Source organism: Salvelinus fontinalis, chromosome 17 (genome assembly GCF_029448725.1).
Source record: "Salvelinus fontinalis isolate EN_2023a chromosome 17, ASM2944872v1, whole genome shotgun sequence".
NCBI lineage: Eukaryota > Metazoa > Chordata > Actinopteri > Salmoniformes > Salmonidae > Salvelinus > Salvelinus fontinalis.
The window spans coordinates 22,322,126-22,336,658 of NC_074681.1; the positions used below are offsets into that span (position 1 = coordinate 22,322,126).

General features: G+C 42.7%; 1 protein-coding gene across 1 annotated transcript in view; it reads right to left on the reverse strand.

The window, feature by feature from the left end:
• LOC129813982 (PH domain leucine-rich repeat-containing protein phosphatase 1-like) overlaps nucleotides 1–14,533 on the reverse strand; it is a 74,607-nt gene that overhangs the window by 20,767 nt on the left and 39,307 nt on the right. Inside the window, exons 2-4 of the mRNA XM_055866673.1 lie at nucleotides 5,365–5,561; nucleotides 2,333–2,458; nucleotides 1,665–1,813 (exon numbers count right to left, since the gene is read on the reverse strand). Coding sequence (XP_055722648.1) covers nucleotides 1,665–1,813; nucleotides 2,333–2,458; nucleotides 5,365–5,561 — 472 coding nt within the window. The remainder of the gene's footprint in view (nucleotides 1–1,664; nucleotides 1,814–2,332; nucleotides 2,459–5,364; nucleotides 5,562–14,533) is intronic.

Sequence of the window (14,533 nt, forward strand, 5' to 3'; positions counted from 1 at the left end):
TACAAAACTGTCTGTGTCTGACCAGCAGGGATGCTCTGTAGCAATTAAACTCTCATACATAAACAACCACATCTTTTTAGCTCCAAACTAGCAGCTTTTCATCTGTCATGTCTGTCTTTTAAATGGTAATTATCCCCAGAATATGAAACAGCTGATGATTATGATATGCCAGAGCCTCATTTCATCTTGAACCTGTTGGTCTTGGCACATACAGATGTTCTCTCATCATTTGATCACTCCGTTGTTGTAACAGGAAATGCAAACTTGTAGTATATTAAAGGCTTCTAAAGTTTCCAAATTTCACTTAATTGTCAGACTTGATTTGCCCTAACAAAAAATGTATCAACCCCTACAAAAATGTCCATGAGTTATTATCCACATAATAACTCACATTTCCTGTTGCTGCAAGATTATTTTCCTGCTGGTCAAATGAAGAGGTCAAATGAAGAGAGCAAATGTGTATTCAGAGTCGGAAGGGCAAATGCACACACTACTCTAATCTGCAATGATCAGACAGGAACCCACTGTTTCAGGATTCTCCAGGCCCCAATTCTGCAGCCTTCAACCAACCTCTCTTACATACACACACACACTCTTTCTGTCTCACACATACACAACCCAAAATACTCTCTCACACACATACATACAATGCCCACTCTGCTCTTCTCTCAGAGTACAAGGACACGCACGTGCAGTTAAATGGCAAATCATCTTCTGGCTAGCATCCTAAAATGGGCTGTGACTGGTGTGTGTGTGTGTGTGTGTGTGCGCGCACACACACACACACACACACACACACACACACACACACACACACACACACACACACACACACACACACACACACACACACACACACACACACACACACACACACACACACACACACACACACACACACACACACACACACACACTGTACAGTACGTCTTGGCTGTATGCTTTAATCTGGGGCTAGCCACTGCCGAGTCTATTCCGGTTTTCAGGGGAAATGGAAAGAGAGCCTGGACGTGACTTTGGCTTTTGGACGTTAATATGGTGACACTCCATTTTAACTCCTCCTTCACATTTACTGGATTGGTTGGACAGTGCAGGACCTTCCCAGACATTTTTTTCTTCACGTCTCTTCACGTTTCTTCAGACCAGTATGTGGGGGATCTACTTTCAGGTGTTTCTTTTACGCCTGCTATGTTAGGTTAATCTGGGGCCAGATGGTGCCCTCTGAGGAGTACTGAGAGTGAAGGAGGGAGGCAGGCCATATTAAAAGCCTCCCTGCAGAGGCAGACAGGTCTGGGCTACTCTAGTAGACAAACCAACCCAACTAGGCCCTGTCCTGACCAACCCAGCTCAGGCCAGCCTTACCCTGCCCAGCTCTACTAGGTCTTGTCCTAAGCCAACTGACACTTCCCTTCTCACTGACTGACACTACCATATTCATTCATCTTAAGCCCAGCACTATTCTGACAATTCCACTCCAATTTAGGCTAGTCCAGTGTAGTCGAGCACAGTAACTCCAGCCCTAAGTTATTGTGGTCCAGCCAAACCATGCTATACCCAGATCCGTCAAGGCAGTGCAACCTTACCAGGCCAAGCCTAGTACCAGGCCATAAAACCCATCTCATATAATTCTAGCCCAGACCTTTCCCCTGGATGGTACCACCTACCTCTGTAGCTGGTGTAGACGGTGGTCTGTGGGGAGGAAGTTGTGTTTGAGGTTGAGGTGGGTGAGGTCCTGGCTGTAGAAGAGGTTGGGAGGCAGCTGCTCCAGACTGCAGCAGGACAAGTCCACAGAGTTGATCCTCTGGGACACCATCTTACCCACCGGGGGAGGGGAGAGAAAGAAAGGGAAACCTGGTGTCAAACATGATTATCTCGACTGCTGGGATGTGTGTGTCAAGCTTTTTAAAATGGGAAAGTCAGGAAGTCAACCGAGAGTGAGACCGGACCAAACAGGCCACATACTATCTACTGCACATCTTCTGCTATCTGTCATAGTAGCCCATCCTACACCTACTGAATACTTAGTCCAGTTCCACAATACTCCCCATACTGAACATGATTAACTAGCTACTCTACAGCCGGTGATTTGTGCTTGTGCCACTCCTCCTAGTTCCAGGTTCTATTCTGAGTGTTCCCCTGGGCTTCCATGACATGCTCGTCCCTGATAATATTTAGAAAATAGGTTTCCTGGCTTTGGCCTACATCACTTTGGATGAGGAAGAGGAGAGATCATGAGAGAGTGAGCATATATGTGTTACACCTCTGGAAGCTATTGTGCATCTCATATTGTGCCACTCAGAGCTGTACTCCTCTGCACACTGTGTGAATGTACCTTGGCTGCGTGTCTGTGCCAGCGCAGGTGTTCAGTGAAGTTGTCAAAGCTGACATAGTAGGTCTGGCTCTGGGGCCCTGCTGAGCTGAACGCCAGGGAGTGGCTGTGCTTCTTCACCTCCTCCACCTGCACACACATCGTTGGGGCAAGAGAAAACACACACACCTTCAGGGTAAGAAATACAGCTGAATTCGGATGTTTACAGACTTAGGTTGGAGTCATTAAAACTCGTTTTTCAACCACTCCACAAATTTCTTCTTAACAAACTATCGTTATGGCAAGTCGGTTAGGACATCTACTTTGTGCATGACACAAGTTATTTTTGCAACAATTGTTTACAGACAGATTATTTCACTTATAATTCATTGTATCACAATTCCAGTGTGTCAGAAGTTTACATACACTAAGTTGACTGTGCCTTTAAACAGCTTGGAAAATTACAGAAAATGATGTCATGGCTTTAGAAGCTTCTGATAAGCTAATTGACATCATTTGAGTCAATTGGAGGTGTACCTGTGGATGTATTTCAAGGCCAACCTTCAAACTCAGTGCCTCTTTGCTTGACATCATGGGAAAATCAAAAGAAATCAGCCAAGACCTCAGAAAAATTGTAGACCTCCATAAGTCTGGTTCATCCTTGGAAGCAATTTCCAAATGCCTGAAGGTACCACGTTCATCTGTACAAACAATAGTATGCAAGTATAAACACCATGGGACCACGCAGCCGTCATACCGCTCAGGAAGGAGACACGTTCTGTCTCCTAGAGATGAACGTACTTTGGTGCGAAAAGTGCAAATCAATCCCAGAACAGCAGCAAAGGACCTTGTGAAGATGCTGAAGGAAACGGGTACAAAAGTATCTATATCCACAGTAAAACGAGTCCTATATCAACATAACCTGAAAGGCCGCTCAGCAAGGAAGAAGCCACTGCTCCAAAACCAACATAAAAAAGCCAGACTACGGTTTGCAACTGCACATGGGGACAAAGATTGTACTTTTTGGAGAAATGTCCTCTGGAGTGATGAAACAAAAATAGAACTGTTTGGCCATAATGACCATCGTTATGTTTGGAGGAAAAAGGGGGAGGCTTGCAAGCGAAGAACACCATCCCAACCGTGAGGCACGGGGGTGGGGGTGCATTGCTGCAGGAGGGACTGGTGCACTTCACAAAATAGATGGCATTATGAGAAAGAACAATTATGTGGATATATTGAAGCAACATCAAGACATCAGTCAGGAAGTTAAAGCTTGGTCGCAAATGGGTCTTCCAAATGGATAATGTCCCCAAGGATACTTCCAAAGTTGTGGCAAAATGGCTTAAGGACAACAAAGTCAAGGTATTGGAGTGGCCATCACAAACCACTGACCTCAATCCTATAGCTAATGTGTGGGCAGAACTGAAAAAGTGTGCGCGAGCAAGGAGGCCTACAAACCTGACTCAGTTACACCAGCTCTGTCAGGAGGAATGGGCCAAAATTCACTCAACTTATTGTGGGAAGTTTGTGGAAAACTAACCGAAACGTTTGACCCAAGTTAAACAATTTAAAGGCAATGCTACCAAATACTAATTGAGTGTATGTAAACTTCTGACCCAATGGGAATGTGATGAAAGAAATAAAAGCTGAAATAAATCATTCTCTCGACTATTATTCTGACATTTCACATTCTTAAAATAAAGTGGTGATCCTAACTGACCTAAAACAGGGAATTTCTACTAGGATTAGATGTCAGGAATTGTGAAAAACTGAGTTTAAATGTATTTGGCTAAGGTGTATGTACACTTCCGACTTCAACTGTACACTCAATGTAAGATAAACAGAAGATGAACAGACATTTGTCTAACCATTGGCTGAAAACAAATAGAGTTAGACAAGACATAAGACAACATACACACCTTTTTAGGTTTAGACACACAAGATAAACATCTTTAGGGCCACTGACTGAACAAAGAACACACACACAGACGCCCACACTGAGGTAGAGATCATTTGTGTGACTGTCCTTGTCTATCAGTGTACCAGTGTTTTGTTATTTGTCATGTTTTTATTGTGGACCCAAGGAAGAGTAACTGCTGTTTCGGCAAAAGCTAATGGGGATCCGAATAAACCAATAATACCCAGGGACTTTTCAGTAAACAAGACAATCCCTATTTTAGAATCTCTTCTATGTTACAGATCATGGTTCCGTTTAGTGACATCAGCAGCAGGGATTAAGATGTTCATATTAAATGGCCTTAGTTTGCAATTTTCCATCAAGCGTAAAAATAGACACACACGAACATGTATGCACATGCAGATAGGATTATAGTTGCATGCGCAAACACACACATACTGTACATGCACACACACACACTGTGGAGGTGAATGGTGATCTAGAGGTTGTCTTGTGCATGACATGATGTTTAAGCTGTGGATGTGGTGGGATGTGGACAGTCCTTTGTATAGCTAGCTACAGTGTGAGGCAGGCTGATCGAAAGACTCTTTCAGGAGGGCCCTTAAGGCTTATTCAATGGGCCTGTCTATCCTTCCCTGCTGCTGATACACAGCCATAAAGGGATAACAGTCATTAACCAACGACTACCTCCCTAATTCCCCTTTTGGAATGAGAAATGCCAAGCCAGAAAATGTATTTATAGGGATCCAGTCTAAACTAGGCAGAACCACGATAATACTTTTAAATTGGAAGACAAGGTGAATAGGCTGAGGAATCATTGAGGGTATAGAGTACTTCATCATGTGGGGAAAACAGATAAGAAATAAGACGTTGGAAGAGTTAACATTGATTTGCAATGATGGCTTATTGGCCCTTCACCAGGATTCTGTCCCTGAGTTGATTAAAGACTGTTGATTTATCTCTATGATTGCACACTGATGACACAAGAATGAAGACAAATGGAAATGGAATAGGAAAGTTGGTGAGGACACAGTAAAGGGAGGTTTGTTGAAACTTTGTGATTCTACTGAATGGGTATGTCTATTCTAGTCATTCTATTCCTATGGTGTCAAGAACAGCAGTCCGTGTCTTACTGTACCTTTCCTCCGATGAGGGGCAGGATGTGCATCTTGCCCGTGTTGCTGTCTTTGACGGAGGAGACGATGAGGCAGGTGCCACACAGGATGACCTGGCGTCTGGTCCACCGGTTTACTGGTAGCAGGAGTTTCCCTTTGCGGACGTTATAGGTCCCCGACAGCTGCACACGCTCCGAGCTCTCAATGCTGTGGGGCTTCCCTGGAACGTACACAAGGAGAGGGAGTTAGCATAGTTAGCATCCAGCTAACTTAAAACACAGGTGAGGGGGATATAGTTAGCATTGTTAGCATCCAGCTAACTCAAAACAGGGCCAGTAGCACAGGGGCCTGAGTACTGCCTCAGTACCTAAAGTATCTATTACATTTACATTTAAGTCATTTAGCAGACGCTCTTATCCAGAGCGACTTACAAATTGGTGCATTCACCTTATGACATCCAGTGGAACAGCCACTTTACAACAGTGCATCTAAATCTTTTAAGGGGGGGGGGGGGGTCAGAAGGATTACTTTATCCTATCCTAGGTATTCCTTAAAGAGGTGGGGTTTCAGGTGTCTCCGGAAGGTGGTGATTGACTCCGCTGTCCTGGCGTCGTGAGGGAGTTTGTTCCACCATTGGGGGGCCAGAGCAGCGAACAGTTTTGACTGGGCTGAGCGGGAACTGTACTTCCTCAGTGGTAGGGAGGCGAGCAGGCCAGAGGTGGATGAGCCTGATTAGCCTGATGCTAATAAAGTGACATAGTAATAATTTATTACTTTAAAGAAAAATAATAATAATCATTTTGTGTATGTACATACAGTACATAGAATATACACTGAGTGTACAAAACATTAAGGACACCTGCTCTTTCCATGCCATAGACTGACCAGGTGAACGCTATGATCCCTTATTCATGTCACCTGTTAAATTTTTTATTTTTTATTTCACCTTTATTTAACCAGGTAGGCTAGTTGAGAACAAGTTCTCATTTGCAACTGCGACCTGGCCAAGATAAAGCATAGCAGTGTGAAAATCCACTTCAATCGGTGTAGATAAAGGGGAGGAGACTTTTAAGCCTTGAGACAATCGAGACATGGATTGTGTATGTGTGCCATTCAGAGGTTGAATGGGCAAGACAAAATATTTAAGTGCCTTTGAACGGAGTATGGTAGTAGATGCCACTGGTTTGTCTCAAGAACTGCAACGCTGCTGGGTTTTTCACACTCAACAGTTCCCATGTGTATCAAGAATGGTCCACCACCTTAAGGACATCCAGCCAACTTGTCACAACTGTTGGAAGCATTGAAGTCAACATGGGCCAGCATCCCTGTGGAACGCTTTTGACACATTGTAGAGTCCATGCCCCGACTAATTGAGGCTGTAAAAAGGGTATGCAACTCAATATTAGGAAGGTGTCCTTAATGTTTTGTACACTCAGTATATATTCTCACTCTGAGTGTTTTTACTCTGTATTTACTCTGTACTCTCTAAGCACAGGCAACACTGAGATATTAATAGTTTAATAGTGTAGCGGCCTAAAGCTCAGCACACAGTCAACACAATGCTGGGTTAGCATAAGCACTGAACACAGTCAGCAGCATAAAGACTCTGTCTGAGGCCACCCTCTGTTAACATTTGGCGCTGAATAGCTTTTCCCCCCCAACAGTGATACGGTAGTCAGATTATAGATCGGATGATGACAGGTGCTCTACTCTACTTCAACACTAATTTGTTCTATCAGTCTTTGAGCTGTCTTTATTCCTTTCATAAAACCATCCATCTGTTCATTTCCCCCCTGTGACTCTCACTCTCATAGAACCCTTTTTTTTCTAAGAGGGAAAGGGCTAGAGAGAGATGGTAGTGTCATACTATGCGGTAAGTACTAACTAAGTACCAAGACAAGCTCTTACAGCTTTGAATAATTCAACTCAGGTCTCCTACATGCTGACTGTAACACAGGAGGCTGCTGTACAGACTAACACAGGAGACTGCTGTACAGACTAATAATGTGTTATATTGTAGATATGTAGTGGTAGAGTAGTGTGTAATAATGTGTTATGTGTTGTTTTATTGGATGTTATTGTGATTGGACCCCAGGATTCAGAATAAAAAACATATACAAAAATACTGAAGTAGCCTTGATATTGTGAGCGATCAAGGGGAACATTAAAGGTATATTCAAACTAAGGTTGAACAATTCATTCACTGAGGAAGAGCTCATGTTCTGAAAAACAAACTATGAGAAAAGGGCAAAATAGTTTGAATAATGAGCTACTGTGATGAGCATGTTTTCCCTCTGCATCATTACTATTCAGTGACCTTAACTCAATTCTTTGATCTCGTTTTCAGGCTGAAATCAAATCAATAGCCTACTTTGCAAATGGACATCTGCCTGGTAAAATACTGAGCGTGTGGTAAAGTACAGTACAGAGGTAGTGTTCCAGTAACTCACTAGCTGGGGTTTACAGGTCAGAAGTGAGATGCTGTGATACACCTCACCTCTTTACAGTACAACCCAGTTCATTTTCATTATTGAGCTTTCAAGTGGGATGAGACATTGTTGGAATAAACAAATGATTTATCAGCTTTAGACTCAATATGTCACACAGTCAATCTCACTGTATTTATTAGGGCTTTACTGGAACACATTCTCTTGCACATATGCATTTGTGAAAACACACACAAACAACCCTAACCTCACACACACCCTATACACTCATGCTCAACACACACACACACAAAAACACACAGTCCCCACCCACCGACGCAAGCACTCACTTACTCTAATCCAGTGACAGTGGTAAACCGTCTCCATGTGCATCAGAGCTTTATTGTGGGTCTGTCTGTGTGTAGACCAGACCACTACTCTGGCTGTGTGGGGCTCCCATGTGAGCATAGGGTTTACATGGGGTCCAGGAGTGGAAACATCTTCTTGACATCCCCATTGGTGGAGGACAATATGCTAATTCAGTGGTCGCATTTAGTCTCATTCTGGAATCAAACCCACAACGCTGGTGGTGCAAGAACCATGCGCCAACCAACCAAGCCATCGGAGCAAGGACAACTGCTTCACCAGGACTGTGTGTTGCATTTGTTGTCCTAGAGTATATTCAACTGAAAGGTCGACCTTGGTGATGGAAGCAATGCAGAGGATGTGTAGGGTTCAGGTCAAAAGGACACTAGGGCCTTGGTTTTGTGTATGGGGGGGGTTCTAGGAGTCTGTTGAAGTGCTTTGTGACGTGTGTGTGTGTGTGTGCGTGTGAGTAGGGAGTGGTGTGTGTTTGGGGTGTTCGCTGCTGGTTTCTCAGGATGGCTTCCTTCACCTTTCCCAAGCTCAGGAAAGGCCTTCGTTTCCCCTTTCCACACCAACACACACTAACTTCAAGACCCATAGCCAAACCCTACCTCGACTCACAATACGGCAATTCCAGACACATTTTCATACCTTGCATGGTAATGCAGGGAGGTTTTAGCTAATCCTAGATCTTACCCGGTAACAACTTCTCATATTTAAGTGTGTAAGCCCCTCCCCTGTGTGATAACCAGGCCACTTCCCTTACCACCGCTCCTCCTCACTACACACGTATAATCAGGCTGACCTGCTAATGAAACAAGACACTGCAGCACCGACACCTCCACCACTGGGCCGGGGCATGCCGTACCACAGGGCTCTTACCCACATTACACACAGAAACCTGGCTGGGTGGGTGCGAATGACAACAAGCCCCACTTACTTACAATGAATGGACCGGGACAGATGAGAAATGTATTGGTAAAGTAGTGTAGAGGAGGGTTTGTGTTCAGGCTATAACCGTCTCCTGCTGCCGGGTCCTGGCTGCCTCTTACAGCAGGTTGCATCCCAAATGGCACCCTATTCCCTATATAGTGCCCTGGTCAAAAGTAGTGCACTATTGTGGGAATAGTGTGCCATTTGTGACACATCCTCTGTCCTCCTGTATGAGATTGATATGATCCGAGGTGTTGTATCAAGGCCTTTCTCACTGCTGAGGAGCGGGAGAGACGCATCACTGTCGAAGAGTGTTCAAAATAATACAGCTACTGTAGTGCATCCTTCAGAGGCTTTTTATTATCATCAAATTATGTTTGATGACTGTTGTTTTCCACCACTGACAGTGAAAAGGAGTAATGAGATTTTGAAGAAGGTAAGAAAGAGAGGAAGTGAGTAACAGCCAACATATTAGGGAGAGTGAAAAAGAGATAATGAGGCATCAAAGCCAAAGGAACTGAATAACATTAAGAAATGCTATATATGGAAGGAAAGAAGTATGGCAACCTACCAAAAAACAATTGGGCAACCACAAATTCAATCCCTTTTAGACAACTTCCTGGACAAAACATTGTAAACTTGGCAGTAGAAAACCTAAACAGTATATTTGACCTCTCAGCTTCCCTATTAAATCTAAGAATTTCAAACAGAACACAGACGAAAATTAACAACAATGACAAATGGTTTGATGAAGACTGCAAAAACCTAAAGAAATGATCAAACCTATCCAACCAAAAACATAAAGACCCAGAACCTGAGCCTACGCCTTCACTATGGTGAATCACAAACAATATAGAAATACACTACGGAAAATGAAGGAACAGCACATCAGAAATCAGCACAATGTAATTGAAGATTCCATAGACCCTAACCACTTCTGGAAAACACTAAACAAACAACATCCCTCTCTCCCGACACTATCAACATACAGCTGCCTGGTTATACGCTGCACCGGCAGGATAGAACAGCGGCATCTGGTAAGACAAGGGGCGGTGGACTATGTATTTAGTAAATAACAGCTGATGCACGATATCTAAGGAAGTCTCGAGCTATTGCTCGCCTGAGGTAGAGTATCTCATGATAAGCTGTAGACCACACTATCTACCTAGAGAGTTTTCATTTTTTGTAGCTGTTTACAGTGGGGCAAAAAAGTATTTAGTCAGCCACCAATTGTGCAAGTTCTCCCACTTAAAAAGATGAGAGAGGCCTGTAATTTTCATCATAGGCACACTTCAACTATGACAGACAAAATTAGAAGAAAAAAAATCCAGAAAATCACATTGTAGGATTTTTTATGAATTTATTTGCAAATTATGGTGGAAAATAAGTATTTGGTCACCTACAAACAAGCAAGATTTCTGGCTCTCACAGACCTGTAACTTCTTCTTTAAGAGGCTCTTCTGTCCTCCACTCGTTACCTGTATTAATGGCACCTGTTTGAACTTGTTATCAGTATAAAAGACACCTGTCCACAACCTCAAACAATCACACTCCAAACTCCACTATGGCCAAGACCAAAGAGCTGTCAAAGGACACCAGAAACAAAATTGTAGACCTGCACCAGGCTGGGAAGACTGAATCTGCAATAGGTAAGCAGCTTGGTTTGAAGAAATCAACTGTGGGAGCAATTATTAGGAAATGGAAGACATACAAGACCACTGATAATCTCCCTCGATCTGGGGCTCCACGCAAGATCTCACCCTGTGGGGTCAAAATGATCACAAGAACGGTGAGCAAAAATCCCAGAACCACACGGGGGGACCTAGTGAATGACCTGCAGAGAGCTGGGACCAAAGTAACAAAGCCTACCATCAGTAACACACTACGCCGCCAGGGACTCAAATCCTGCAGTGCCAGACGTGTCCCCCTGCTTAAGCCAGTACATGTCCAGGCCCGTCTGAAGTTTGCTAGAGAGCATTTGGATGATCCAGAAGAAGATTGTGAGAATGTCATTTGGTCAGATGAAACCAAAATAGAACTTTTTTGGTAAAAACTCAACTCGTCGTGTTTGGAGGAAAAAGAATGCTGAGTTGCATCCAAAGAACACCATACCTACTGTGAAGCATGGGGGTGGAAACATCATGCTTTGGGGCTGTTTTTCTGCAAAGGGACCAGGACGACTGATCCGTGTAAAGGAAAGAATGAATGGGGCCATGTATCATGAGATTTTGAGTGAAAACCTCCTTCCATCAGCAAGGGCATTGAAGATGAAACGTGGCTGGGTCTTTCAGCATGACAATGATCCCAAACACACCGCCCGGGCAACGAAGGAGTGGCTTCGTAAGAAGCATTTCAAGGTCCTGGAGTGGCCTAGCCAGTCTCCAGATCTCAACCCCATAGAAAATCTTTGGAGGGAGTTGAAAGTCCGTGTTGCCCAGCAACAGCGCCAAAACATCACTGCTCTAGAGGAGATCTGCATGGAGGAATGGGCCAAAATACCTGCAACAGTGTGTGAAAACCTTGTGAAGACTTACAGAAAACGTTTGACCTCTGTCATTGCCAACAAAGGGTATATAACAAAGTATTGAGATAAACTTTTGTTATTGACCAAATACTTATTTTCCACCATAATTTGAAAATAAATTCATTAAATTCATAAAAATCCTACAATGTGATTTTATGGATTTTTTTTCTCATTTTGTCTGTCATAGTTGAAGTGTACCTATGATGAAAATTACAGGCCTCTCTCATCTTTTTAAGTGGGAGAACTTGCACAATTGGTGGCTGACTAAATAGTTTTTTGCCCCACTGTACATATCACCACAGACTGAGGCTGGCACTAAGACAGCATTGAAGGAGCTGTATTCCGCCATAAGCAAACAAGAATACGCTCACCCAGAGGCGGCGCTCCTAGTAGCCGGGGACTTTAATGCAGGGACACTTAAAACCGTTTTACCAAATTTCTATCAGCATGTTAAATGTGCAACCAGAGGGGGAAAAAAACTCTGGATGACCGTTACTCCACACACAGAGATACAGTTGAAGTCAGAAGTTACATACACCTTAGCCAAATTCATTTAAACTCAGTTTTTCACAATTCCTGACATTTAATCCTGGTAAAAATTCCCTGTCTTAGGTCAGTTAGGATCACCACTTCATTTTAAGAATGGGAAATGTCAGAATAATAGTAGAGAGAATAATACATTTCAGCTATTATTTCTTTCATCACATTCCCAGTGGGTCAGACGTTTACATACACTCAATTAGTATTTGGTAGCATTGCCTTTAAATTGGTTAACTTGGGTCAAACATTTCGGGTAACCTTCCACAAGCTTCCCACAATAAGTTGGGTGAATTTCGGCCCATTCCTCCTGACAGAGCTGGTGTAACTGAGTCAGGTTTGTAGGCATCCTTGCTCGCACACGCCTTTTCAATTCTGCCCACAAATTTTCTATAGGATTGAGGTCAGGGCTTTGTGATGGCCACTCCAATACCTTGACTTTGTTGTCCTTAACCTGTTTGCGCTGCAGGGGCAGTATTGAGTAGCCAGATAAAAGGTGCCCATTTCAAACGGCCTCGTACTCAATTCTTGCTCGTACAATATGCATATTATTATTACTATTGGATAGAAAACACTCTCTAGTTTCTAAAACCGGTTGAATTATATCTGTGAGTTTAACAGAACTCATTTGGCACAAACTTCCTGACCAGGAAGTGGAAAGTCTGAAATCGAGGCTCTGTTCTACTTCCTGCCTATAAATGGGCATGATACGTATTAGTATACATGCACTTCATAGACCTTCCCCTGGATGTCAAGAGGCGGTGAGAGAAGAAATTGAGTGTTTATCTTGGTCTGAAGTGGAATACAAGCTCTTTGTATGACGTGTCACCCATTTCCTGTTTTCTGGAGAGCGCGAGGAGGCACCTGGATTTGCCTTCTGTTTAGCTGCCGTTATGGACGACTAATATCTCCGGCTTTGATTTTATTTGATACATGTGACCATATCATCGTAAAGTATGTTTTTTCAATATAGTTTAATCAGATTATTTAAATTTTTTCGGGAGTTTTGCCGTGTTCCGTTCTCTGAGTTTGTTGACGATGGAGAGATTCGTGCCACTTGGCTAGTGTGCTTGCTAAATCGAGAGGGAAAGAGGCCGTTCTAAATCCAAACAAAGATTGTTCCCGACAAAGGACCCCTTGTCCAACATTCTGATGAAAGATCAGCAAAAGTAAGAAACATTTTATGATGCTATTTCATATATCTGTCGTACATGTGAACTAGTCGTCGGCGCCCAGCTTTTGGGTACTCTAGTTATACCGAAGCTGGATGTCGTAATGAAGTTATTTTTAGAATTCTAACACGGAGATTTCATTAAGAACTAATGGATCTATCATTTCCTATACAACATGTATTTTTTAGTTATGTTTATGAATAGCTATTTGGTCAGAATATGTGTGTCAGAAAAAGTGTCAGAAAAATATCCGGACGTTGTGGGTAATAGTAGCTACGTTAGCACAATGTATAACCACTGATTTCAGCTCTAAATATGCACATTTTCGAACAAAACATAAGTGTATGTATAACCTGATGTTATAGGACTGTCATCTGATGAAGAACATCAAGGTTAGTCAAAAATTATATATCTTTTACTGGTTTGTTACGATCGCTAACTTTTACTGCTGGAAAATGGCTTGTGTTTCTGGCTATTGTGGTAAGCTAATATAACGCTATATTGTGTTTTTGCTGTAAAACACTTAATAAATCAGATATATTGGCTGGAATCACAAGATGCCTGTCTTTCATTTGCTGTACACTCTGTATTTTTCAGAAATGTTTTATGATGAGTAATTAGGTATTTGACGTTGGTGTCTGTAATTATTCTGGCTGCTTTCGGTGCAATTTCTGATTGTAGCTGCAATGTAAACTATGATTTATACCTGAAATATGCACATTTATCGAACAAAACATAGATTTATTGAATAACATGTTATAAGACTGTCATCTGATGAAGTTGTTTGTTGGTTGGTTCTTGGTTGGCTTTGTGCTGTGAAAAATGTCTGTCCTTTTTTGTATTTAGTGGTGAGCTAACATAAATATACGTGCTGTTTTCGCTGTAAAACATTTTAAAAATCGGACATGTTGGCTGGATTCACAAGATGTGTACCTTTCATTTGCTGTATTGGACTTGTTAATGTGTGAGTTAAATATTTAAAAAAATATATATTTTGAATTTCGCGCCCTGCACTTGAGCTGGCTGTTGTCATATTGTGGGCGGCCTCGGGCTTGCAGCCGGAAGAAGTTAAGCCATTTCGCCAGAACTTTGGAAGTATGCTTGGGGTCATTGTCCATTTGGAAGACCCATTTGCGACCAAGCTTTAACTTCCTGACTGATGTCTTGAGATGTTGCTTCAATTTATCCACATAATTGTTCTTCCTCATAATGCCATCTATTTTGTGAAGTGCAC